The 27,626-nt window shown below is 39.2% G+C and overlaps 1 protein-coding gene across 6 annotated transcripts in view; it reads right to left on the reverse strand.

Moving 5' to 3' along the window:
- USP47 (ubiquitin specific peptidase 47) overlaps positions 1 to 26,526 on the reverse strand; it is a 103,175-nt gene extending 76,649 nt beyond the window's left edge. For 4 of the 6 annotated variants that reach the window (XM_055548624.1, XM_055548622.1, XM_055548621.1 and 1 more), the window contains exon 1: positions 26,250 to 26,526. In XM_055548624.1, the coding sequence (XP_055404599.1) occupies positions 26,250 to 26,288 (39 nt within the window). In that variant the 5' untranslated portion in view covers positions 26,289 to 26,526. The remainder of the gene's footprint in view (positions 1 to 26,249) is intronic. The other 2 variants (XM_055548625.1, XM_055548623.1) reach the window with 1 other exon arrangement.
- Positions 26,527 to 27,626: the final 1,100 nt, after the last annotated feature.

Below are 27,626 nucleotides of genomic sequence, written 5' to 3' on the forward strand. Positions count from 1 at the left end.
CACCCAAAGACAAACAAGAAGCCACAGTGAGATGGTAAGAGGGGTGCTTTCACAATATAATTAAATCCCATACCGACCGTGTGATGACCCACAAACTGAAGGATAACTATATTCCAGAGGTTCTCCTACAGGAGTGAGTTCTGAGCCTCCCATCAAGCTCCTCAGCCTGTGGGTCTGGCACTGGGCGCATTCCCCAGTGCATTTGGCTTTGAAGGCCAGCAGCGCCTGAGTGCAGGAGCTGCACCGGTCTGGGGGAAACAGAGATGCCACTCTTGGATGGTGCACGCAAGATTTCCTGTGCACTAGAATGGGGCAGGGCAGTGACTCCCTGCGAGCCTGCGCCACACGCACCTGCAGATGTTAAAGGCTCCCTTGGGGAGGCGTGGGTTGACTGTGGCTCACTGCGGGAGCAAAGACACTGGTGGCAGAGGCCCCAGGGAATACACATCCGTGTGAACTCTCGTGTAGGTCACCATTTTGGCACCGAGACCTGACCCCGTCCAACAGCCTGCAGTCTATGTGCTGAGACCCCTCAAGCCAAACAACCAACAGGGTGGGAACATGGCACCACTCATCAGCAACAGCTTGCCTAAAGTCTGTCCTGAATGCACAGCCACCTCTAAACACCCCCTAACACACCATGCTCACCAGAGGGACAAGAACAAGCTCCAGGAAGCTGGAGTAGTAATACTCAAATCAGACAAAATGACCTTAAAATAAAGACTATCGTGAGAGAAAAAGAAGGACACTACATAATGATCAAGGGATCAGTCTGCTGCTAAGTCACTTCAGTCGTGTCCGACTCTGTGCGACCCCATAGACTGCAGCCCACCAGGCTCCCCCGTCCCTGGGATTCTCCAGGCAAGAACACTGGTGTGGGTTGCCATTTCCTTCTCCAATGCATGAAAGTGAAAAGTGAAAGTGAAGTCGCTCAGTCATGTCCAACTCTTCGAGACCCCATGGACTGCAGCCCACCAGGCTCCTCCGTCCATGGGATTTTCCAGGCAAAAGTACTGGAGTAGGGTGCCATTGCCTTATGTAACAATCATAAATATCTATGCAACCAGCATAGGAGCACCTCAATATATCAGGCAAGCCATTCAAGGAAAAATTGACAGTAACACGATAATAGTGGGGGGCTTTTTATTTCAGTGGACAGACCATACAAACAGAAAATCAATGTGGAAAAACAGGCTTTAAATGATGAATTAGATCAGATGGACTAATTGATAATTACAGAACATTCCATCCGAAAGCAGCAGAATACACATTCTTCTTAAGTGCACAAGGAACATTCTCCAGCATAGATCATATGCTGGGCCACAAAGCAAATCTTGGTACATTTAAGAAAACTGACATCATATGAAGCATCTTCTCAGACCACAACACTAATGATTAGAAATCAACTAAAAGAAAAAAACCACAGGAAAAAACAGACACATGGAGGTAAACAACATGTTACTAAACAACTAATGGGTCACTGAAGAAATCAAAGAGGAAATAAAAAATACTTAGAGACAAACGAAAATGAAAACACAATGATCCAAAAACTCTGGAACACAGCAAATGCAGTTTTAAGAGGGAAATTCATACAATACGATCCTACAGCAGGAAACAAGAAAAATCTCAAATCAACAACCTAACCTCATCCAAAGCAACTAGAGAAAGAACAAACAAGATCAAACGCTAGTAGAAGGAAAGAAATCATAAGGATGAGAGCAAAAATAAAAGAATTAGAGACAAAGAAAACAAGAGAAAAGAGTAATGAAATTAAAACTTGGTTCTCTGAAAAGATAAATGAAACTGATAAACCTTTAGCCAGACTCATTAAGAAAAAAACGGAGAGGGGTCAAATCAATAAAGTTAGAAATGAAAAAGGAGAAGTTACAGCTGACACCACAGAAATACAAAGGACAAGCAACTGTAAGCCTATATAACATTTTTGAAATGATCAAATATAGAAAAACAGATGAGTGATTGTCAGGAATTAAAGGGGCTGGGACTGGGAGAGGAGTGAGTGTAGTTGTAAAAGGGCATCCTCAGAGACCCTTGTGGAGATGAAAGTGTGCTGCATCTTGACTGTATCAACGCGAATATCTTGATTGTTATATTGTACTATAGTTTACTTGGTATTACCATTAGAGGGAACTGGGTAAAGAGTACACAATGTCTCCTTTTTATTTCTCAGAACCACAGGTGAATCTATAATTAACTCTAAATTGAAAGCTTAATTTAAAGATAATACACCTGCCTATTCTACTACTCTTCTACCTCTCTTTTCCTAGATACTAAAAGAGGATGGCCTGTTTTATACCTTGGAGTGGAACAGGGGTGTTACTCCTGAGAATATGTAGCCACAGACTGGCCCTCAGGCTGGTTACAATCCCAATTCACACTATCTGGGCAGTAAAAAAAAAAAAAAACCAACTTTGAAAATGGTTCTAGAATAGTAGTACTCCGAGGTAAATGGCACAAACAGTCGCAATTTTCTTCCGGAAGAAGCTATCTGTATTCCAGAGCTCAAACAATTTCCATAAAAATTATTCTTGGGACTTCCCTATCGACCCAGTGGCTAAGACTCTGTGCTCATAATGCAGGGGGACTAGGTTCGATTCGTGGTCAGAGAACTAGACCCCACATGCCACAACCAAAGACCCCACTTGATGCGACAAAGGCCAAAGATCCTGTGTGCCACACTTAACACCCAGCACAGCCAAATAAATTAAAGAAAGAAATTTCTTAAAGTATTCTCATAATCACAAGACAAATGAACAGCTCCAAAAAATTTTTAAACCACTAAATATATAATGAAAAAGGAATCATGAGGGTCAGCAAGGAATAAAACACAGCAATAATGTATGAAAAAATGTTCAATAATAAAACTATCAGCAACAGGGGCTTCCCTGGTGGCTCAATGGTAAAGAATCCACCCGCCAATGCAGGAGACAGGGGTTCTATCCCTGGTCCGGGAGGATCCCACATGCCACAGAGCAACTAAGCCCGAGTGCCACAACTACTGAGCCTGTGCACTCGAGTCCAGGAGCCACAACTACTGAGCCCACATGACGCCACTACTGAAGCCCGTGCAGCCCAGAGCCCAAGAGAAACTGCTGCAAGGAGAAGCCCACACACCGCACCAGAGTAACCCTTGCTCACCGCAACCAGAGAAAAGCCCGTGTGGCAACGAAGACCCAGCAAGCCAAAAAATAAAATAAAATAAAGTTTGAAACTTCATAGTTTCAACATTATAAAACATTATAAAAAGAAACACGTATAACATGTTTCAAGAAATAACAAAGACCTTTGAGTTCATGAGTAGACGTTGGCAATTAGCAGACTTTTCTTAAAATTTATTTTTAACTGGAGGATAATTATTTTACAATGTTGTGTTCATTTCTGCCATACAACAAAGTAAATCAGTCATAAGTATACATATGTCACCTCCCTCTGGAACCTCCCTCCCATGCCCCACCCCATCCCACCCCTCTAGATGTCACAGAGTACTGGGTTGAGCTCCCTGCGTTACATAGCTAACTTCCCGTTTGCTCTCTGTTTTACATGTGGTAATGTGTATGTTTCAATGCTACTCTCTCAATCTGTCCTGCCCTCTCCTTTCCCTGCTATGTCCTAAGTCTGTTCTCTATGTCTGCATCTCTATTCCTGACCTGCAAATAGGTTCACCATTTTTCTAGACTCCATAGATATGTGTTAATATATGATATTTGCTTTTCTCTTTCTGACTTACTTCACTCTGTATAAAAGGCTCCAGATTTATCCACCTTATGAGAACGGACTCAAATTTGTTCCTCTTTACAGCTCTTTATAAATGGAGCAATACTCCATTTTTATACATATACCACAACTTCCTTTATTCCATTACTGGGCATATACCCAGAGAAAACCATAATTGAAAAAGACACATGTACCCCGAGGTTCACTGCAGCACTATTTACAATAGCCAAGACACGGAAGCAATGCAGATCTCCACCAACAGACGAATGGATAATTAGCAGACTTATAAAAGCACCAAACAGAATTTCTAGAAAAAAGATCTGTCACAGCAGGACTGCAAACAAAAGATCTAATATTTGTATAATCCAAGTCCTGTAAGCAAAAAAGAAAGAGGGTGAGCCTTAAAAAGCATTCAGAGAAGTAATGGCTGAAATCATCCCAAATTTGCAAAAGACAGGGAGTTCCCTGTGGTCCAACAGTTAGGATTCTGGATCTTTCATTTTCTGGGCCTGGATTCAGTCCCTGGTTGGGAGAAGGAACTCATCCCATGGATTGCACAGTATGGCCAAAAAGAAAAAAATGCCAAAGACATAAAACTACACAATAAGAAGCTGAGTGAATCCCAAAGAGGATAAACCCAAAGAAAATGACAGAAAGACACATCTTAATCAAGCTCCTTGAAAACTAAAGACAAAGAGGAACATTTTTAAAGTAGTGAGAGAGAAACACCCTCTATGAGGCCAAAACAATCAAATGTAGCATGTTTCTCATCAGAAATTAAAGAGATACAATATTTTCCAAGTGCTGAAAGAAAAGGACTGCCAGTTCAGAATTCTGTTTCCAGCAAAAATACCCTTCAGGAATGACAGGAAAACCAAAACATTTCAGATGAAGGAAAACTAAGGGATTTGTTGTTGAGAGACCTACCCTAGAAGAACTGCTAAAGAAAGTTCTCTAAACAGAAATGATTAGAATATTAAGAAGTCATTTTGTATTTAAAATAAAATATGAATACCATATTCTATGATAACATATGTGCTACTTTATATAAGTAATTAGAGTATTACCCTGATTACATGCTTACATGCTCAGTCGCTTCAGTCATGTCTGACTCTGTGCAACCCTAAGGAGCCTGCCAGGCTCCTCTGTCCGTGGGATTCTCCAGGCAAGATACTGGAGTAGGTTGCCATGCCCTCCTCCAAGGGCTGTTCCTGACCCAAGGATCAAACCTGAGTCTCTATGTCTCCTGCACTGGCAGGTGATTTCTTTACCACTAGTGCCGCCAACACACATGCGAAACTCTAAACTACATTAATGATTTAAAACCGACTCAATGTGGTGGTTCGGAGAAGGCAATGGCACCCCACTCTAGTACTCTTGCCTGGAAAATCCCATGGACGGAGGAGCATGGTGGGCTACAGTCCATGGGGTCACTAAGAGTCGGACACGACTGAGCGACTTCACTTTTCACTTTCCACTTTCATGCATTGGAGAAGGAATGGCAACCCACTCCAGTGTTCTTGCCTGGAGAATCCCAGGGATGGGGGAGCCTGGTGGGCTGCCATCTATGGGGTTGCACAGAGTCAGACACGACCGACGTGACTTAGCAGCAGCAGCAGCAATGTGGTGGTTGGCTTGTTTCCATAAAAAGCTAGACATCATGGATGTCAAGTCTCCTGTCATCCCACTACCTGTGCTGCAAAATCAAATTTAACTTACATCATTTTGGTTCACAAAAAGTTTTTCAAAAATGTGACCTTCTATGAGTGCTAAAACTGCCTACTGATCTGGTAATTTCACTTCTGCATATATAACCAAAAGAACTGAAAGCAAGGACTCAGATATTTGCACACCCATGTTCATAGCAGCATTATTCACTAAGGCCAAAAGGTAGAAGCAATCCAAGAGTCCCGTCGGTGGATGAGTGGAAACAAATCCAATACATACAAACAGAGGAATAATATTAAGCTTTAAAAAATGTATGACATATCCTACAAAATGGACAAACCATGAGCAAATTATGCTAAGAGGAATAACTCCGTCATAAAAGGACAAATATAGTATGTTTCCACTTACATGAAGTACCTAGAATGGTCAAATTCATTGAGAGAGAAAGCAGAAAGGTGGTTGGCAGAGACTTAGAAGGGGAAGCGGGTAGGGGAATGGAAGTCATTGTTAAATGAGCACAGTTTTGCAAGATGAAAAGATTTCTGTGGATGGATGATGGTAAGTAGCACAATGACGTTAATGTACTTAATATCCCTGAATTGTACACTTAAAAATGTTTGATGGGAAATTTTATGTTATATATATTTTACCACAATTTTTTAAAATATAAAAATTAAAAGAGAACTTATGACTAAAATTTGTGGAAGCAGCAAAAACTGTCTGCAAATTGGGTTTCCAATGGTTCTGTATTACAGACACATAATATGCATGAAATATATTATGGATATATGTAAATATATATATGAACACAAAATTAATTCCTATTTTTTTCTTTTAAACAAAAAAAAATTATTTTTGCCTGTTAATTAAGGATTTACAAACAATTTGAGTGTATATATAGATACATGTAGGGCTTCCCTGGTGGCTCAGTGGTAAATCCTCCTACAATGCAGGAGACATGGGTTTGATCCCTAGATGGGAGATCTTCTAGAGAATGAAATGACAACCAATTCCAGACAGAGGAGCCTGGCAGGCTACAAACTCCATAGGATCACAAAAGAGGTGGACATGACTTGGTGACTAACAAAGGTATTTAGGTTGGTGAAAAAGTAACTGTGGTTTTGGACCGTGAATTTTAATTATAACTAGGTTCAAACACATCTTTATTAATCGAAATAGGAACCATTACAATCAACAAATTTTGCTATCAAGAAATAAGTTTGTTTATTCCTGTAGCATTAAAAACCTGTGCTTTGGGATTTGACAAACTCTTGGAAAGCATTTTCTGTCTCTTGCTGGTTGTGGAAGCATTTTCCCTGCAAAAAGTTGTCAAGATACTTGAAAAAACGGTAGTTGGTTGGTGAGAGGTCAGGTGAATACGGCGGATGAGGCAAAATCTTGCAGCCCAATCCGTTCAACTTTTGAAGCATTGGTTGTGTGACACGCAGTCAGGTATTGGGCCCATTCTGTTGACAAATGCCAGCTGCAGGCGCTGGCAGTTTTTGGTGCATCTCAGAGATTTGCTGACCATACTTCTTGGACGTAAAGGTTTCACCAGGATTCAGAAAACTGTCATAGATCAGATGGGCAGCAGACCACCAAACAGGGACCATGACCCTTTTTTTTGGTAGAAGTTTGGCTTTGGGAAGTGCTCTGGAGCTTCTCAGTCCAACCACTGAGCTGGTCACCACTGGCTGTCGTATAAAATCTACTTTTTGTTGCACTTCACAATCCAATCAAGAAAATGTTCATTGCTGTTGCACAGAATAAGGTGACAACTCAAACCGCGATTTTTTTTAAAATTTTCTGTCAGCTCATGAGGTCAGCTCACTTATCAAGTTTTTTCACCTTTCCAATTTGCTTCAAATGCCTAACGAACATGCTGAGTTCTTCAGCAACTTCTCATGTATATACAGGTATTCTGAAATTTTTAATAGCTATCATTTAAATATACCACATTTCCTATTCTAAGTCCTTCAGGGAATTCTCTAAACAAAATATATTCATTCAGGAAAATAACTTCATAATACATTATAGCTGATGCTTTTGGAATCACAGTGTGCTCTTAAAACTTCTAAGTAAATTTTTAAAAGTTTAATTGATTTTATAAACTCTGAAAAGTTTCCAAACTGATTTAAAAAAAATTTCTTTACTGCAGGGCTTTTAACTATTTAAAAGGAAGTTTGATAATATATTTGACAGTTAAGAAGCAATCAATCAGATGATTCGTCACACACAACATGGAACTATAATACATATTTAAAGATGGATGGACCTTTGGACATCAGATCAAGCTCTTTATAGATGTACAAGAAATTCAGAAACCTTAAGTGACATGCCTAAGGTCCCATACAAACACAGATCTCTTAAGAAATACAAATTTTCTGATGACTTCATAATGTTGAAATATTTGTGTCATTAAAATTATAATAATAGTATTTCTCCTCTCACTTTTATCCTAAACTATTCCCACTTTTGCCATACTCATTTAATTGCTGTTATACTACTGTTAACTGGTAACCCACTAATGTTTAGGTGTCTAAACTTAGAAACTAAACAAACTACTCTCTGGAGGATGCACAGTGTGTCCTTTACTATTCCTGTTATCTTCATTTTTGATTACAGCTAAGTTTTCTTCTGTGAGTAGGCTGTTTTGATAAGCAGTGACTCAGCTTGTGATACAACTGACTTGTTTACAAGTCTTGAAATGTTCCACTGCATTATTACTAAATCAAAGTAGCTTGTTTATATTATCTGTAATCATGCCTTCTATTTAGAAGCATGGATAATAAATTTTATAATACTCTGAACATGAAATTGTCAACTAAAAAAAAAAAGTTATTTAATACTATTTAAAGACTTTATTTCCTACTGGACTAGTCTACAGTGCAGAGTAATGTGGTGCAGATGCTAGTCTAGAACCCTTAAGTCAAGGTGGCTACTTTCCTTTCACTGTGTAATCCTATGCAAGTCACTTATTTTGACTTGCAGGGTCCACAAAGAGTTTTACCAAAAATCAAAAGACAGAATATGCTGAAAATGCTATATAAATTATAATAAAAAAAAATCATAAAATCATACAAAATATATTATCCTAGAACTATCACTTACCATCCTTATAACAGACTTACTATATAATTCTCAACAAAAATACTTATGATTTATATTATTTACAATTTCAGAAGATCTTTTTTGAGTAATAGAAATTTCATCAGATGGGGAAAATCTCCAAAGATCTTTTGTTTTCTGATTGCACAGCCTTCTTACAAAGTTTAAAAACCTACTACTGAAAAAGCAGCAAAAAAACCCTACTACCGAAAAGTTTATGTTGATTTATAATTTAGAGACAAATCCCTCATTCCCTTCTCCAGTGGATCTTCCCAACCCAGGGTCTCCTGCATTGCAAGCAGATTTCTCCGTTTGTGCCAGCAGGGAAGTCCATAATTTAGAGACAAATCCCTTGTTTCAGAGATGAAGAAAAAAGAAGAAAAAAAGACCCAGAAAGGATAAGCAATTAATAAGGCAAAGTCAAACCAATGAATTTTCTGATTCCCAAACTGTTATCTTCTCTACCAATCAGCTAACATATGAACCTCTTTAAGGAGTCTATCAAAATTACAGTCATACTTTTAATACAATGACTAGTTTTCTCTATGTAAATTACCAACTCTCTTAAGAATAAGTACTCTTTATACTCCTCTCTCTAGCAGTACTAGCAAAACTTTAAATATGTAATATTGAATTAAAACATGATTTTTTTAAAAAATCAGAATTAGTAAAAAACCTCAAGCACAAGAAAAGATACTCTACATCATTAGTCATTATAGAAATGCAAATTCAAACCAGAGAGATATCACTACACACTAACTAGAATGGTTAAAAAATTAAACTGAAAAATACAGACATTGCCAAGTACCAACCTGGAGGCAGAGCAATTAGAACATGCATACATTGCTGAATGGAATGCAAAATGGCACAGCCATTTCCAAAAAGAATTTGGGAGTTTCTTATGAAGTTAAACATGCACTTACCATAGAAGACATTTGTCTACCAAAAGAAAAGCTGTACACAAATATTTTTAGCAGCTTATTCAGAATCACCCCAAACTGGAAATAACCCACATGTCCATCAGTTAATAAATGGATAAACAACTGTGGCACTGGACAATAAAAAGGAAGCCTGCTGACACAAGCGATTAACATAAATAAACCTCATAGCTTTATGCTAGGAAGAAGTCAGGCCCCAAATGCTACATACTACTTGAATTCCAGTCACATAAGGAAAGGTAAAACACGAGGGCACGAGACACATCAGCGGCTGCAAGGCCTGGAGGTGGCAGGCACATGGGCTGATTGCAAGGGGCACGAGAAAACTTTTTTTAAGGTGATAGAGATGTTTTATATCTTGATTGTAATGGTGATTATACAACTGTGTAAGCTTGTCAAAATTCATAAAACTGTATATCCTTTTAAAGGGGCAAATTTTACTGTACATAAATTACACATCAATAAACCTGACTTTTTAAAAAAAGTCTCATTCTAGCTCTTCCACTACCTGAGACATTAAGTTATGGACCTTTTATAGCCTTCATGCTTCCTTCCCTAAAAATGAAGGATCTGTAATACCTAACTACTACCTCCCTTCCAGTGTTAAATCCTATTCTGAGTTGTAGAAGAATTTTCTGCATCAATGTCTATTTTTCTTAGAATTCTTTAAATCACATTTGGGTTATGCTTATGGTAAATAATGTAATAGTAAACAAATATTTCAAGATGTGAATTTAGAATGTCAAAATTAAAGCAAAGATATTTCTTAAGAGATTTCACTGTTATGTATCTAATTTTTCACCTATTTCCTTTCATTATCACAAAGTGCTATAAACAAAGTAATAAATTACACAACTTCGTGTAAACTTAAAGGCAACAAAATTAAAATACCTAAACATCTAAAAGGGCAGACATTTTTAGCTATAAAATAGAAGAAATGTACATGAATTCATAGAGTTTTTGTATATTTACAAAAGCCATACGTATCTTTTATCAGATAAGTCATACAAAAATTCTACTTTCTAATGCAACCTGGAATTGGGGTTGTAATCAAGAGCTCCTTCTGGTAAAATTTTATTTGGAGGATTGGGGAAACCCTTCGGAAGATTTAATTAATTCCCTAATTAAAAACATTCCTTGTTAGTGTTTTTAGCTGCTGCTGCGGCAGGGGCTACCAGTCAACAGTCTAGTATCAGTACCACTTCTAGCCTTCTAAAGCCGCTGTAAAAAAGCTAGGTAAATAGGTAGTTCTCTATACTATGGCTCCTAGAGCTTCCCTGGTGGCTCAGACAGTAAAGAGTGTGCCTGCAATGCAGGAAACCCGAGTTCGATCCCTGGACAGGGAAGATCCCCTGGAGAAGGAAATGGCAACCACTCCAGTATTCTTGCCTGGAAAATCCCATGGATGGAGTTGCCTGTCGGGCTATAGTCTTTGGGGTCACAAGGAGCTGGACACGACTGAGCGACTTTCACATACATATATACCAAGACAAATGCCTGAAAAGCATTCAAGAAAGCAACCGGCTACAAATGTAGCTCACAAGAACATGCCTTATACTGAAAAGGTGAAGAAACCACGTTTTCATAAGCATCATACAGTGGCTGTCGCTGAAAATCGGAAGCACACGTAACTTCTCACTTGCAAACTTCCCTTCCAGCATCAAGTGTGAGAAAATATTCAGGACTTCAAACCAGATCTACACTACCAAAGTGCAGATACCTTCACATTTCTGGAGGCAAATGAGACCTATCTAGTTAGCCTATTTGAAAATGCCTACCTGTGTGTTATCCGTATCAAATATGTAACTACTATGCCAAAGGACATGCTGCCAGCATGACTCATGTGTGGAGAATGCACTTACGATGCATTACAAAGGCAAACATTTTATTCTTAAAAAAACAACCAACCAAAAAAAAGTACCTAGTTATATGAGTGCAAATGAGGGGGTAAAAAACCACCAGGTGAGAGAATAGGTATTAGAGCAAATTCCACTTTGCCCTGTTTTCATTTGTGTGTAAATGTTTAATATTAATGCAGGGACACAGAACATTCATGCAAGTAAACAATGTTCTAACGAACCAGTTTCAATGAATTTGCTTATACCAATCATAAACAAATCTGTTAACTTTCTCTGCCAAAAAAAAAAAAATTCCTGCCCACTCATGTCTACACAATAAAAACCTAAATTCCTTTATGCATACAAAGCCTTTAGAATTTTAAGACACTATCTGCCAGAACTATCTCCCCTCATTCACCCCAGGCACGCCATGCATTTACTCCAAACTTTCTGTCACTTTTAAAATGCATTATAGACTTTAGTGTTGGAAATGTTATTTTACCTAACTAAAAGCTCTTATCTTCTCCTTACTTGGCAGTCATCTTTTGCAACCCAATTTAAGTGTTCTCACAGAACCCCCTAAGTAAAGCTGGGCTCCCTCCCTTAGGGTCCCACTTTATTTCCCCATTATGCATTTGTCTCTTTACAAATTTTTGTTTCCCAAACTAGACTAAACTAGACTAGCATCTAGAACTAGGTCAGATTTCTTATTCGTCTTTGATTCTCTGATCCATGGCAGCTACTAACTCAGTGCTTAACTGAATGAATTTCAACAGTAGTAGGAGCTACAGAAATCTACATTAAGAAAAATTAAAGTATATTTATGATGAAATAAAAACAGGTAATATCATTTGAAACAAGAAAGATATTTATAGTCAAACTACAATGCTTTGGTTACACTAGAAAATTTCACTTAGGTAATAAATGAAGGGCATGGTTTTCCCAAAGTTAAACCAAAGGTGCTAGACTCACTGTATACCAGTGGTCCCCAACCTTTTGGGCACCAGGAATTGGCTTCATGGTAGACAATTTCTCCACAGATGGAGGGAGGGGTGCATGGGGGAGACTTTGTGTTTCACCTGGCACTCCCTGCCTGCTACGTGGCCCAGCTCCTAACAGGCCGCAGACTGGTACCTGTTCCTGGCCTGGGGTTTGTAGGGGCCCCTGCTGTACAGAAAGATTTAAGTCCAGATCTTTTTTCTTAACTATGTCACTTAGCCATTAATTTTTCTCTACTGGAAAGCCACTGTATTTCTGCTAATATGTGAACAACTCTCTAAGTCTTACAGCAATTACACAGCATCAAATCTAAAGCACAGTCATGTTGTTGTATAGCTAACAAAGGTTTGTCTAGTCAAAGGTATGGTTTTCTCATGGATGTGAGAGTTGGACTATAAAGAAAGCTGAGCACCGAAGACCTGATGCTTTTGAGCTGTGGTGTTGGAGAAGACTCTTGCGAGTCCCTTGGACTGCAAGGAGATCTAACCAGTCCAACCTAAAGGAAATCAGTCCTGAATATTCACTGGAAGGACTGATGCTGATGCTGAAACTCCCAATACTTTGGCCACCGGATGCAAAGAACTGACTCATCTGAAAACACTCTGATGCTGGGAAAGATTGAAGGTGGGAAGAGGGGACAACAGAGGATGAGATGGTTGGATGGCATCACCGACTCAATGGACATGAGTTTGAGTAAACTCCAGGAGTTGGTGACGGACAGCGAGGCCTGGAGTGCTGCAATCCATGGGGTCTCAAAGAGTCAGACACAACTGAGTGACTGAACTGAACTAAGTCACTAAGTTGTGTCTCAGTCTTCTGTGACCTCATAGACTGTGGCCCCGCCAGGCTCCTCTGGCTACAGGAATTCTCAGGCAAGAATAGTGGAAAGTGAAAGTGAAGTCGCTCAGTTGTGTACAACTCTTTGCGACCCCCTGGACTGTAGCCTACCAGGCTTCTCCGTCCATGGGATTCTCCAGGCAAGAATACTGGAGTGGGTTACCATTTCCTTCTCCAGGGGATCTTCCCAACCCAAGGATCGAACCTGGGTCTCCCACATTATAGGCAGATGCTTTAACCTCTGAGCCACCAGGGAAGCCCTGGAGTGGTAGCCATTTCCTTCTCCAGGAGATCTTTCTGACTCAGGAATCCAAACTATGTGTCCTGCTTGGTAGGCAAAATTTTTACCACTGAGCCACCTGGGAAGGCCACAATCAGTAATACAACTGACCAAAAAGACAAGTTAATTGGTTCTTCTATTCATATCAACTGGTTATACTCCAGAGTTTTCAAAAGTCAGAATTATCAAACACATTAAGTTCTCCCAGAAACAAACATTCTTAACATGGATCCTGCTTTAAAATAACATTTCACACTGAATCTTATAAACAAATAACCTGTTAACCTAGTAAGTTATTTCAACAAATATCTATATATTCTAAATCAATTTTTCTTAGGATCTTATTAGACTAAAAAGTTTCATTTAAAAGCTGTACCTTGTTACATGTTTCAATTATTAAAAAGCAGTAAAAACAGGTCTTACTTGATAATATAAAAAAACCTATCAAATCTAACAATCATTTAGGATTTATGCTGACAGGTCATATCAGATCCATGACTTCAAACAACTAAGCATATTTAATAACTAAGACATGACTTCATTTTTATTTAATCGATACATATTCATGTATAGCATATTATGCTGGCCCCTAAACCAATACAGGATGAAGGTAATAACAATATTGAAGGTAGTAACATTTATTGTAACAGATAACACTTATAAGAATGCTTATTAAGTAAAAGACAGTCTATATGTATTAACTCATTCAATTTTCCCAAAAGCCCAAGGAGGCAGTTACTAGTATCTGCATTTAACTTAGGTACTGGGAAGTTAAATAACTTGCCCAAGGTCACAAAACTGGTACTTGAACCCAGGCACTCTTACTGTTGTGTCTTGACTTTGAATTAACTTATAATAAAGAGGTGTAATTTTTCAAATGTCAAAAGCTACAGCATTATGGCATTTCAGGGTTAGAAAAATGGTATTAGATTGGAAGAGGAAAATCAGGAAAGGTTTCTTATACTAGTAAGAAGGGCTAGATTTTGCTGTTTAGGTAGCATTTTAACAGCTTGCTTTTAAAAAGCATAAAAAATTCGAGACAGTTACATGGCATGGCCAAAAAACATTTTTTCTTTTAAATTTTAAAAATAAAATTTAAACATATTGGGAATTAGCTGGCAGTCCAGTGGTTAGGACTCAGCACTTTCACTGACAGGGCCTAGTTTTGATCCCTGGTAGGAGAAGGCAATGGAACCCCACTCCAGTACTCTTGCCTGGAAAATCCCATGGACAGAGGAGCCTGGTAGGCTACAGTCCATGGGGTCACTAAGAGTTGGACTCGACTGAGCAATTTCACTTTCACTTTTCACTTTCATGCATTGGAGAAGGAAATGGCAACCCACTCCAGTGTTCTTGCCTAGAGAATCCCAGGGACAGCGGAGCCTGGTGGGGTGCTGTCTATGGGGTCGCACAGAGTCGGACACAACTGAAGCGACTTAGCAGCAGCAGCAGCAGGGGAACTAAGATTCTGCAAGCAGCATGGCATAGCCAAAACAACAACAAACAAACAAGAAACACAACAAATTCAAGACACAGATCTCAGTAAGTTTCACACAGAGTAATCTCCATTCAAAGAGTAATCACTCAACACTCTCAACAGTAGGTTTCAGTGGCAGTCTTGTATCAATGAAAATGTTCATATCCATAGCTACTTTATTTTTTTTTAAGTCTTCACTGAATCTGTTACTATATTGCTTCTGTTTTACATTTTGTTTTTTTTGGCCATGAGGCATCTGGGATCTCACCTCCCCAACTGGGGATCGAACCAGCATTCCCTACATTAATGGGAAGGCAAAATATTTACCACTGGGCCACAAAGGAATTCCCTCTATGTCTACTTTATGTATGCTTGGTTCAGTTTAGTTTCATTAAACAAAAGAGTAGTGCAATTACTATTGTTCCCAAACCTGAGACAAAGTAAACAGAAGTATGCATTAGAGAGGAGACATCTGTTTACTTACACTACAACTATATCCATCCCTTCTTCCATTATACTAACAGAAAACCAGGCTTAGGAAAAATATACATTAAGAATCTTGATCTAAAAGACCACATTGTTTTTGCCAATCATCTGCCATCACTGCTAGTCACAATCATTTTGCCAAAGACTTTAAAAAAATTTTTTTCAATGTTGATTTTTATGTATTTGGCTGTGCCGGGTCTTAGTTGCTGCATGTAGAGATCTAGCTCCCTGACCAAGGACTGAACCTGGATCTCCTGTATTGGGAACTCGGAGTCTCAGCCACTGGACCGCCAAGAGAAGTCCTGCTAAGATTTTTTTTTTTTTAAACAACAGAGAAGGTTCATAGAAAATTAGATTGTAAGCAGCAGTATCTGGATAGAACACTTTAAAATCTGTGCAATAAGCCTCATAAAAGAACATGCCTCTGCATATCATGACAACTATTACGCTGTCTTAACTAAGTAAGATCCTCAATACCAATGAATTGGTTTTTAAAGTAGATGTCTTCTGGAACCTTAATTTACAATAGGTATTTGAAAATAAATTTAATGCTGTTTTTCACAACTCCCTATTTTCAACCTAACCTTTTTTTTCAATTTGGGCTAGCGGTGATGGTACACAAGTCATCTGGAAACACACTGTGCTTCTCCCCTTTGTTTTTGCAAAAAATTACAATATCTGGTACTAAGAAACAAAACATATACGTGACTAATTCAGAGAAAGGAGAATTAAAGAGAGGCAACAATCCTAACAATGTATTCAAGAAAGTACTTAAACAGTAGTTTTCATGTAAAAATCAAAGCTCACCCATTTAAAACTCCCTAAAAACCAGATGTTAAAAAAATACTTCGTATCTTTCACTCAGGGCAAGTGACACACGACAGCATACAGCACATCAGAGAACAGCCACTAATGTAGCTGAAATGTGGCTAAAACAAAATTGGCTTGGGGCAGGAGACAACAAAAACATTAAGAATTTCTGGTTTAAGAGGACAGATTGAATGCAAGCACTTAGCTCTAAAGCTTCCCAAAATATCTCTGAAACAAGAATAAAGAAAATTTTTAAAGAGCATAAATCCATAGGAAACCAAAAACACGATTTTAGAAGCTGGAAAGCAGAACAGGTGGTAATGACTTACACCAGAGAAGGTTGAAACCTGTATTAGCCTAGATGAAAAACAAAGACACCTAGTTTCTAGCACATACCACATTTACATTTACAGCAAAAGACCTCTCAACTCTTTGGAGAAGCGCTTCATTGTAGTGTTGAGGCAGCGCAAATAGAAGATGGGCTGAAGCATTACGTGGTGCCACAAAGTAAAGACGTGCTCAAAAAGCAAGGATGAGCACAGATGCCAACCAGAAAGAGCTCCCCTGGCCAAGACTGCAACAGCCTGAGCAACAAAATTAGTAACAATAATTTGGGGTTATAATACAAAGAATAAAATAAAATCTGTAAGTCTATACTGATATAAATAAATAAGTAAATAAATAGGGGAGAAGGGACAGCTTCTGCTCACAAAAGAATTCCAATTAATAAATGTAGAAATGAGGGAAAGAGAAAATCTTAACAATAGCAAGATCTACACATGGATGCTAAAACTAGAGGGCAAAAGTTTAAGCAGAAACAGGATATCTGCATGGTCTCAAAGTAGTTAGTAATTATTAAAGAGGAAAATAGTAGCTTTACAGTGGAGAAACCTAGCAGAATCCCCTGAACCCAGTGATCACAGGTTAATATTACCAGTAGGACACATCACCATCCTGTCACCTCCACCCCCCTCCAAACGAAGCACTGGGAAGGACATACCACTTCTGTGATATCCTTCTCTTTAACAACCTCTGTCTGATCTTGAGAAAATATCAGACAAACCCAAATTGAGAGCCATTTTGCAAAAATGACTAGTACTGGTCAAAATGTCAAAGTCATGAAAAAGAAAAGTATGAGAAAGTGCCACAAATAAAGGAAACTAAGGAGACATGACAACAAAATTGAATGAGGTATTCTGAATTTGGACCTTGGAATAAAAACAAACATTAGTGGAAAACTAGTTAAATCTAAATAAATTCTATAGTATAGTTAATTGTATTGCACTAAGGTTAGTTTCTTACTTTTAATAAGTGTTCTATGATTTATATAAAGAGATTATCATAAGGAAAAGCTTGGTGATGGGTATATGGGAACTCTGTGTATTCCTTTTTCAAGACTTCTATTTAAAAAAAAAAAAATTAAAAAGAAAAACCTAAAAGGCTCAGATACTCTGGGAGCAAGAGTGAAGTCCAAGCTAGAATAGGAGATCAAAGTCTGCTTAAGAAACAGTCAAAACTTCCAGATCCTCTCTCTCCTACTCTTTGACCCCTTCTTGGCAAGAGACTAAACAATCTCAGGAGAGTATAAAACAAGGTATCTTTGGACAAGAGGACGCCAGGTGCAATTGAATTGGAAGGCTGCCATACTGGAAAGTGGCTTTCCATGTGGTGCTAGTGGTATAAAACCCGCTTGCCAATGCAGAAGACCTGGGTTCGATCCCTGAGTTGGGAAGATCCCCTCCAAGAGGACATGGCAATCCATTCCAGTATTCTTGCCTGGAGAATTCCAAGGACAGGAAGATCCTTGCGGGCTACAGTCCAGGGTCACAGAGTCAGACTCAACTCAGCAGGCATGCATACTGAAAACTGCAGAATTAAATGAAAGTGTACTTGTGTACATCATGATAAAACCCACATTCCCTTTTCCTACTCAACTCCAAAGCCTGTTCTCTTCAAGGAACAGACCAGAAATCTTTTCTGGGAAATCAATTCAGCACAAGAGAAAAACCTGTCACTGGGAGTCCAAGGAAATTATCTAGACATATCCAATGAACAGGGAAAACCATAATCACTCACTGGCAGAGCTTCCATTCAGCTTTTTAAGGGCCCTCTTCTAAATAAGCACTGACTTCCAAGGAATACCAGACATCTTAAAAAAAAAAAAATCTAATACAAAAGACAAAGCCCAAAGCCAACAAACAGAAAAAGGAAATTTGGAGAAAAGAGAATATTCAGAAAAGAAATGTATCAATAATTCCCTAAGAGAGAAGAGATATTATATCCATGAAACAAAAGAATATTATCATTTAAACTTTTTTAGGAAAAAAAAGTACTTGGAAATTATAAACCTAATAGCAGAAATAAAACCTTAGTAGAAGAATTAGAAGATAAAGTTGAGAAAAATCTCCTAGAAAGCAGAGGAAAAAGAAAGAAATGGAAAATAGATGTAAACACAGAAGAAAATTAGAGAAGCCAGTCAGTAGGCCTAACACCTAAACAACAGGAATTCAAGAGAAACAGAGAAAACGAAGGGGAAGAAACCAAAGAAATTACTTAAGGAAATCTCCTAGAACTGATAAGATAAACTTCAGATTGAATAAGACTACCCTGAATCCAGCAGAAATGGAGACAAATAGACCTTTACACATAATCCAGAAATTTCAGAACTCTAGGGGAAAAGAGTCTTTAAGCTTCCAGAGGAAAAATAAAATTCAAAATCTTCTAGGCATCTGATGTCTCAATAGCAACACTGAAAAAAAGATAGCAATGGAGCAATGTTTTCAAAATTGAGAAAAAATATTTCTGATCGAGAATTCCCTACCAAACTATCTACAAAGAGAATAGAAACAACATTTTAAGGCACGTGAAGTCTCAAAACAATTACAGCCCATCCTGAAAGCTATTGAAAGTGGTCCCCCAAAATGAGAACACAAAGAAAGATGAAGGCATCAAATACAGAACCAGGAACTCCTAGAGAGACCTGCGGGAAACTAAGATGATTATAAACGTAAATCTAAGACAACAGCTGCAATTTGAGAAAATTCATCCAAAGAAACTGGTAGGTTTGAACATAATGAGGAGAAGATTTATACACGTCAGAGTCTGGACTAACTCAGGGTTTCTCAACAGTAGCACTACTGACATTTCGGACCACAGAATTCTTTGCTGTAGGAGGCTGTCTAGTGCAGTCAGGATGAAGCCTGGCAGCACAGCTTGCTTCTGCTCACTAGACATCAGAAGCACACTCCTGCCCTTGCTCACCTACCCAACATCGCCAATATCCTTAGTTGAGAAGCACCTGGTGAAATTAATGATAAGTACACAGAAAACTAAGCAAAAGCAAATTTTTAGAAAATATTAATCCATGGAAAACACAAAATGCTACACAGGAAGGGAAAATAATCACTACAAACTACAAAGCTCAACTATGTATACAGTCACATTGACATAAACTTTGAACTTTTACGTATCTGAACAACCTGCAATCTGACAACATTGGGATGACTGGGCAGAAATGAGAAGTGTGTCTGTGTTTGGGGATAGTAGTAAGCCCAAACTTCCATCGTGGGAAGTCAGTAGACAATTTCTTCAACTGAAAAATCAGAAAGGAAAATGACAGGAACGCTACTCTGAAATGTGGAGATAAATATCTGAAGAATGAGTTGAAAGTGGTTGCCTCTGGAGAGCCTGAAATGGAAGGGGAGGGGAATCTGTACAGTAGAGCTATTCAACTCTTTTAAATATGTGCATGTATAACTTTGATAAAAATTAATTGTAAAAAAACAAATCAATTGAGACTATATTATGAAGGACTTTCCTACTACTTAAGGCCAAAGTGACCCAGAAACAAACAGCTATACAACTTTGAGGAAGTTACTTACTCTTTAAGCATACTTCCTATCTATCTACAAATATACAGTGAAAGAGCCGGCTTAAAGAGCTTTACATGTATTAAATGAAAAAGAGTGTAAACTGTTTAGTGGTGTCTGGCACAAAGTGTTTATACATCGTATCTAGTATTTGATTTGCAATCAGAGAGTAATAATTATAAATTTTAAGACAGGTAAGTCATAATCTCATGTGTTTTAGAAAGTAATGGCTATTGAAAAGAAAAGAGCCTAGAAGCACAGAGACCATTTAAAAGGCCTATACTGAAATGAGACAACAGACAGAGGCAGAGCCATGAAGCGAAAGATAAGGATACAAGACATTTTGCAAGTGATGGTCTAACTATATATGCAAAAAGGAGTTAAAAAAATGTTCTAACTTAAGCAAACAGAAGATGATGACACTAACTGAATAGGAGAATACAAAGAATTATGCTGGGAGGAGGACTAAGAAGAGAGGAAAGAAAAATGAGGTTGATACTACACGTATTTAATCTGTAGGTCCTGAGTACAACCAACTACAGATATCCAGTATGCAGGTGGAAATCTGAAACTGGAAGAGAGGTCAGGGCTTGAGATATTAAAAACATGTAAATTACAATCAAAGGTTGAAGCCATACAAATTAAAAGAATATTCATTTGATGTGCTCCACAATATATACTGAAAGAATTGATTTAAAAAAAAGAAAAAAAAAAAAGACAATAGAGATGAAAAACAAGCTGTTTTAATGTTTTGGGGGCTCTCAATATCAATGGTCCTGATAGAGTTATGAGGTCATTGTGAAGTTCAAATGAGTTAATACACACAAAGCACATATAACAGTATGTGACATTTAATAAAAGCTCAATAAAATTTTGGATTATTAGTACCATCATTAGTTCCAGATAGAAGTAGTGTTTATTGACTTCCCTGGTTAAGAACCCACCTGCCAATGCAGAAGACATGGGTTAATCCCTGGTCTGGGAAGATTTCACATGCTGTGGGGCAATTAAGCCTGTGCTCCACAATAAGAGAAGCAGTGATTATTACATGGAAAAGAGAAGCAGAAAAAAATTCACTGAGATATGGAACCACATATTCTTTTCTTTCACTTTTCCATCCTTTCTACATTTATATTTTCCTTGGATACCACTTTTCACTTATAGTGAAAGTATTATTTTAAAACCACTAGGTACATTGTAATATCCTTAATTATACCATAAGATACTTGAGGAAAAAATAATTTTTTTCTACTTTTTCTAAATAATCCCTGTATGGCAGCATACAGCAATGTACAGTGAGTACTCAACAAATATTAATGTCACAAATTCTTTATAAGGAAACAAAATAAAAGCAACAAAGCAATAAATAAAAATTGGGATGATATTAAAAGCCAAAGATCTCAAAGTCAACATCAACATACAACAATTCAAAGACAAACAGTAGAGTGAAAAGGTGAGGGGAAAAGCTTTATTGTTAACCACACAGAACAGACCACACTCTCTTTGCTCTCCTCTGGGTACAACAATTAGAAGAAATACTAAAAACACTGGATTATGTCTAAAACAGAGCAAGCTGAGAAACACTTAGAGAACTGAGGATGCTCAGACTTTAAAACAGAGCTTGGTCCTCCTACTCCCTTCCCCCATGTTCAACAATGGAAAAAAGCTATCCTTTGGAAAGTGATTGAAAATTTCTCTGCTGTCCGGAGCCAACAATCAAAAGATGGCAGTTATAGAGATCTAGACTTCTCTCAGCTCAAAAACTTAAAACAGATCTCTTAAAAGACAAAGATATTACCCAAGATGTCATGAAGGTATTCAAGCTGAGGTTGGAAAACAGCTTGCCAAGGATGTTATGAAAAACATCCAAGCAGGGGAAATTGGTTAGAAACTGGTTTCCTTGCAACCCTGTAACCAGATCAGTGAATATTACTGAAGATCTGCTTCAGAAAGGACACTATCCTACACCTATAGCTGTCGTTCTTCAGTCATTCAGTTGTGTCTGACACTTTGGGACCCCACGGACTGCAGCACACCAGGCTTCCCTGTCCTTCACAATCTTCTGGAGTTTGCACAAACTCATGCTCACTGAATCAGTGATGCCATCCAACCATCTCATCCTCAGTCGTCCCTTTTTCCTCCTGTCCTTGATCTTTCCCAGCATCAGGGTTTTTTCCAATGAGCTGGATCTTCTCATCAGGTGGCCAAAGTATTGGAGCTTCAGCATCAGTCCTTTCAATAAATATTCAGGTCTGATTTCCTTTAGGATTGACTGGTTTGATCTCCCTGCTGTACAAGGGACTCTCAAGAGTCTTCTCCAGCATCACAATTCAAAAGCATTAATTCTTCAGTGCTCAGCCTTCTTTATGGTCCAACTCTCACATCCATACATAACTACTGGAAAAACCACTGCTTTGACTATATGGACCTTTGTCAGCAACTGATGTCTCTGCTTTTTAATACACTGTCTAGGTCTGTCAAACCTAGACAAACCAGACCTACACAAACCTAAACAAGGTACTAACCTATATCTTCACAAACCTAGGCAAACCTAAACCTATAGTACATATTAAAAAAAAAAAAAAAAAAAGCGTGGGTGAGAGACACATAAGATCTCTGCTGTCAAGACATCCATAATGAATACTAATAAAATACAGTTGAGACTATAATAGATGATCAGTGAACCAGTGACGCTGCTCAGTCATGTCTGATTCTTTGCGATCCCATGGACTGTAGCCTATCAGGCTACTCCATCCATGGAATTTTCCAGGCAAGAGTACTGGAGTGGGTTGCCATATCCTTCTCCAGGGGATCGTCCCAACCCACGGATCAAACCCAGGTCTCCCGCATTGTAGGCAGATGCTTTACCGTCTGAGCCACCAGGGAAGCCCATAATAGATGACACAAAGCACTATTTACTAATTGGCAAATGAATTCTGTTCATATATAAGTCTTCTAAGAAGGAGAAATCCTTAAGGTTAAATGGTCACAAAAGTTTTTTAAGAATAAATGAGATATGAGATACGTAAGGAAAGATGTGTATGAATGTTCTGAATTGGTGGGCAGAAGTAGGAAAGAGGAGGCAGCACAAATAGAAGTGAAAAGCAAGTTAAAGAAAACCCTGTTTGGCTACATTAAAAACTTGCTTTGAAGGAGAAAAGATAAGCTTTCTCAAAGGGCAGATTGTGGCCAGAATCAAACTGTATCAATACTAAGTCTTGAACACCAAGCTAAGTAACTTCAAATGTATCCTGTATACAGCATTTGTACCAACTACTTTACTATAGCCATAGACAATAGTAAAAAATGGGCATGGCTGTGTTCCAGTAAAACTTTATGAATACTGAAATCTAAACTTCCATGTTTCACAGATTATTATTATTTTGATATTTTTCAACAATTTGACAATGTAAAAATAATTCTTAACTCTTGGGCCAAACAAAACAGGCTACAGGCTGAATTTGGCCCAGGGACTGTAGTTTGCCAAGCCCTGCATGACACTTAGCTGCCTTCTTCAACAGTCTAAGGTACAGTTTTGTCCTTGAGCTTCTAGGATCAGAATAATATATCATTCGTTCAACAACTGCACACACATGAATGCATGTACTTTATCAATATATCTAAATCTAATAAGGGTCAGAGGTTCCCTTAAAAAAAAAAAAAAAAAGACAAAGCTCTCCATATAGTTGGTAGTAAGCCATTAGAACAGAACCAAGACATTTTAAAATTCTGTAATTTATTTTCACATAATAAATATAGTTAGAGAGTTACAAACCATTCTCACAGAGCCTCTAGGTTACATGGAGGGATGTGTGGAATAAGAGTATAATCAAGGGGATGTGAGTTCTAGTCCTAGCTCTGTCCTTTATTTACTCATTATGTAACCCTGAACAAGTCCTTTTCAGTCCTCTGGCCCTAATTTCCTCATCTGTAAAAGTGAAGGCGCATAAGTTATAATACTAGATGATCACATCACTATGTGCTCTCTCAGCTTTAACACTATATAATTCTACTTCTACCAGACAGAGGATGACAAAGATCAGACAAAAGTGATAATTAAAGACACAGAAAAAGAGAAAGACATTGACCAAATGAGTGACCAAATAGGACAAACAGGTACGAGAAAAAGACCCCAAAATACAGTATTACTAAAATCAAGGATTTTTTTTTAAGTATCAAATGCAAAAGAAAACTCAAGGAAGAGAAGCAGGAAAGAAGAGAAGTATGGCCATCAAAAAAGAATGAACCACTTAACTAGTGAACAAAATGACAGACCTGAGATTTGAGAGTACTGTGCATGCTTCCAGGAATCATGAAAGGAGTCAGGGAAAAAGACAAGACTGAAGATGAGTCTGGGGAATAGAAAATAAAGGCACGTGATTGAGAAGGAGTAAGAAACAAAAAAGTCAGAAGTCAGGACAAGTTTGAAGCTTCAGGTAAAGGAATCAGTCTTAAAGAAGAGGCATTTAGTCTTTAAAAAAAAAAATTTATTAGGGTATAGTTGTTTTACAATATTGTGTTAATTTCTGCTGTACAAGGAAGTAAATCAGCTGTATGTATACATATATCTCTCCCCTCTTGGATCTCCCTCCCCCCACCCACCAAATCCCTTTCCATCCATCAGTGAGGCATTTAACCTCTAAAATCCAAAAGGTAAAAGCAGCACTGCAGGTATGTTCCTGTGGAAGTATATCTGTATCATGTTTTCTATAAGCCAAATTATTAGGGAAATAAACCTAATATTGAGCTTTTCATAAAGCAAAGTTCCACCAATATTTTCTAATGGTCAAAAAATTAAGAAAGGACTAACTTTGCTTTTCACAGAAATGAAAACCAGCACTGTGTAGCTCTAAAAGAAAATTCATTTTTAATATCTCACAGTATCTATCACTTTCATCCTTGCTTAAAAGTTTACTTTTGTAGAAAATTGCTTAGCCCCTACTTGGAGCTCAATGAATACTAATGTTACCTTTCTTAGTAGCCTTAGAAGTTCCCAAGGCAAGAATTCTGATTAATTCATCTGTTTATTATTTTCTGTGCAGATGGTGCTTGATGAATAAATACTGACACATACGAACTGAGTTTTAAAAAACTGTCCTTGCAAAACAATCATCTGATAAAGTTGGGAAAATATTCCTATCACTTATACACAACTCCAGTAATACTTTTGCAGTGTCAGAGCTTGCTCAAGTACCAACAAATAGCTACAAAGCAACCAAAAAAAGTAAAAAAAAAAAAAAAAGAATTAAAAAAATTTTAAGATCATTCCAAACTATCAAGATCCGATATACCTAATTTCAACCGACACTTGCATCTATTTGAGGTATATGGGAAATAAAAATCCAAAGCATTCGCCTGATGATCAGCCAGTTAAAAATACACATTTGGACACCCTGAAGATATTTATAAAGCCAACAGAGATACTATTAATATATTGAAATTCACTGGCCAGTGCTGGATTCTATCATTAATCTTCTCCTGCTATTCAAGAGAAGCCAAGAAGTCAAGCCTTCTCATATCACTTGCTTTTAAGAATGTAAGAAGTCACCCAAACTGGCATACACAACCCAACTACAAAAAGTAGTTCAACTCTCCATATGGTAATGCTTCGCTACCTCTTACCTTTACTTGAAAGTCACATTTACTACTTTTCAACGCTCTTCGGTAGGCCTCATTTAGGCAGGCCCATAGTACCACCAAGTAAGAAACAGGAGTTCAAAAAAGTCGTAACAGTTAACTGTCTTCGCACAAAGCTCAAGTTGGGCGTAGATTTCACAAGCCCTGAGAGCTATGCCACTGTCAAAACCAGAAGCAGCACCGTCACCCCGTCGTGCACATCGGCCACTGTTGCAGAATTTTTTCTTTGAAATTACCTCTCCACCTTGGCTCAATATGTTAAATACTTAAGCTACCCTCTCCCCCTAGAGCAGAACCAGATTCCTTCCAGTCCACTCCGTTTATTGTCCAGCACCACAAATACAAGGGGAGAGGTCTCCGCTCCCCCGACCCCCGAGATCCAGCCCGGTTTCCTAGCTGCTCGGCGGCACCCACCATGCACCACCCCCCAACCCCGCACCACACACCTCCTCCTTCCCCCACGGCCGGGCCAGCCCACGAGCTGGGCCCGCAGCCCGCCCCTCGCCCCCGGCCTGCGCTGCTCGCAGCGGCCGCAGGCCTCGGGCCTAGCCTCCTCCGCCGGCCCCTCACCTCCTTCGGGACCAGTTGGTTCTCCTCGCCGGGCACCATAGCTCAGACTCCCGGCCGCTCCTCTCCGCCCTGCCGGAGGAGGGGGAGGGTGGCGGCGCCTCTCTAGCTCAGGAGAAAAACGGCAGCGGAAGTCATCCTCTCCACCGTCGGCGCTCGGGCTATCGCGGAGGCCTCAACTTGGGCCTCAGACACCAACGCGCAGACACGGACCCAAGGCTCCACCGCCGCCGCCGCCGCCGTCGCCTTCGTCGTCGGCCCCTCCCCCCGCCCGCTGCAATCAATGGAAAAATGGCGGCGGCCGCTCTCGCGAGAATTCGGGCCGTCGGGCTCCGATCCCGGCGCCTGGCGCCCAAGGTACCCAGACAGCTGTCGTTCGCAACTAATTACCTCGGCTCTCACTCGGCTTCGAGATGTATAAAATTGGTTGAGCGGCCAAGGAAACGCTTTTCGGAGACGGATTCCAGACTGTCCATCTCGGGACTCCCTCTGCCGGCAGGGAAAGGACCAGGCCTCAGGTCCTCCATGCCTTTCAGGGCTCCTCGGACTCTCCGCCCACCGGGGAGAGATTCGACCCTAAAGCCTCACCTCTGGCCCTACTACCAACACTGCTCGCCCTCCCCGTTAGAAGAGCTCCTGAACTCTTCCCTCTTTACAGACCTCCGGTCTCTGCCTGGAAGAGAAAGCATCACGGACTGCCTCCCGGCCTCCGCCCTCAGACACGGTCCCAGCCAGAAAGGACTGCGTTTTCTTTCCCCCTTTCCCTACCCTCCCGAAGGCCCGGCTCGAGGGACCTCAAGTCTAGTCTCCTGCTTGGGGAGGGGACAAGTCCATAGCTCTCGAAAGAGGTATCACTTTCCCTCCAGCCCCCCTCCATCAGAGCGGCACTCTGCTGGGCCATTTCGGGGAACTTCCTTCTCGGACAGGTTCAGGTCTGGGGCTGAGATAGCTTCAGAGAGTGGGGCTGCAGTTTGGACCTAGGATCCCCTTTTAAAAATGTTTTTAAGTACGTTAAAACCACTGCCAGTTCTACTTTGGCAGTAAGCATTGTACTGTTTTATAGGCAGCAAAGTTTGCGATGGTTATTTTTCTAAATCCTGCTCGTTCCTCAAACTTCCCTTATGAAAACCTGGTGGGATGTCCTTCTTGAAGACTTATGTGGTACAGCGATGTTTTCGCACTCAGATAATATAATTCTGCTACGTTCCTAACACCCACAGTATCAACTACCTGTCTAAACTGTGTGTTCTCTCCAAACGTTTTTTTTGATTGCGCTTCTGTATTACAAAAAGTCTCTATACTTATGTAAGTTTAGACACGTCCTGTTGTGTATGATGTAAAGCCTTTTTAAAGTGTAAAAAGGATAAAGATGAAATAAAC

The sequence above is a fragment of the Bubalus kerabau genome, chromosome 15 (genome assembly GCF_029407905.1).
Source record: "Bubalus kerabau isolate K-KA32 ecotype Philippines breed swamp buffalo chromosome 15, PCC_UOA_SB_1v2, whole genome shotgun sequence".
Taxonomy (NCBI): Eukaryota; Metazoa; Chordata; class Mammalia; order Artiodactyla; family Bovidae; genus Bubalus; species Bubalus kerabau.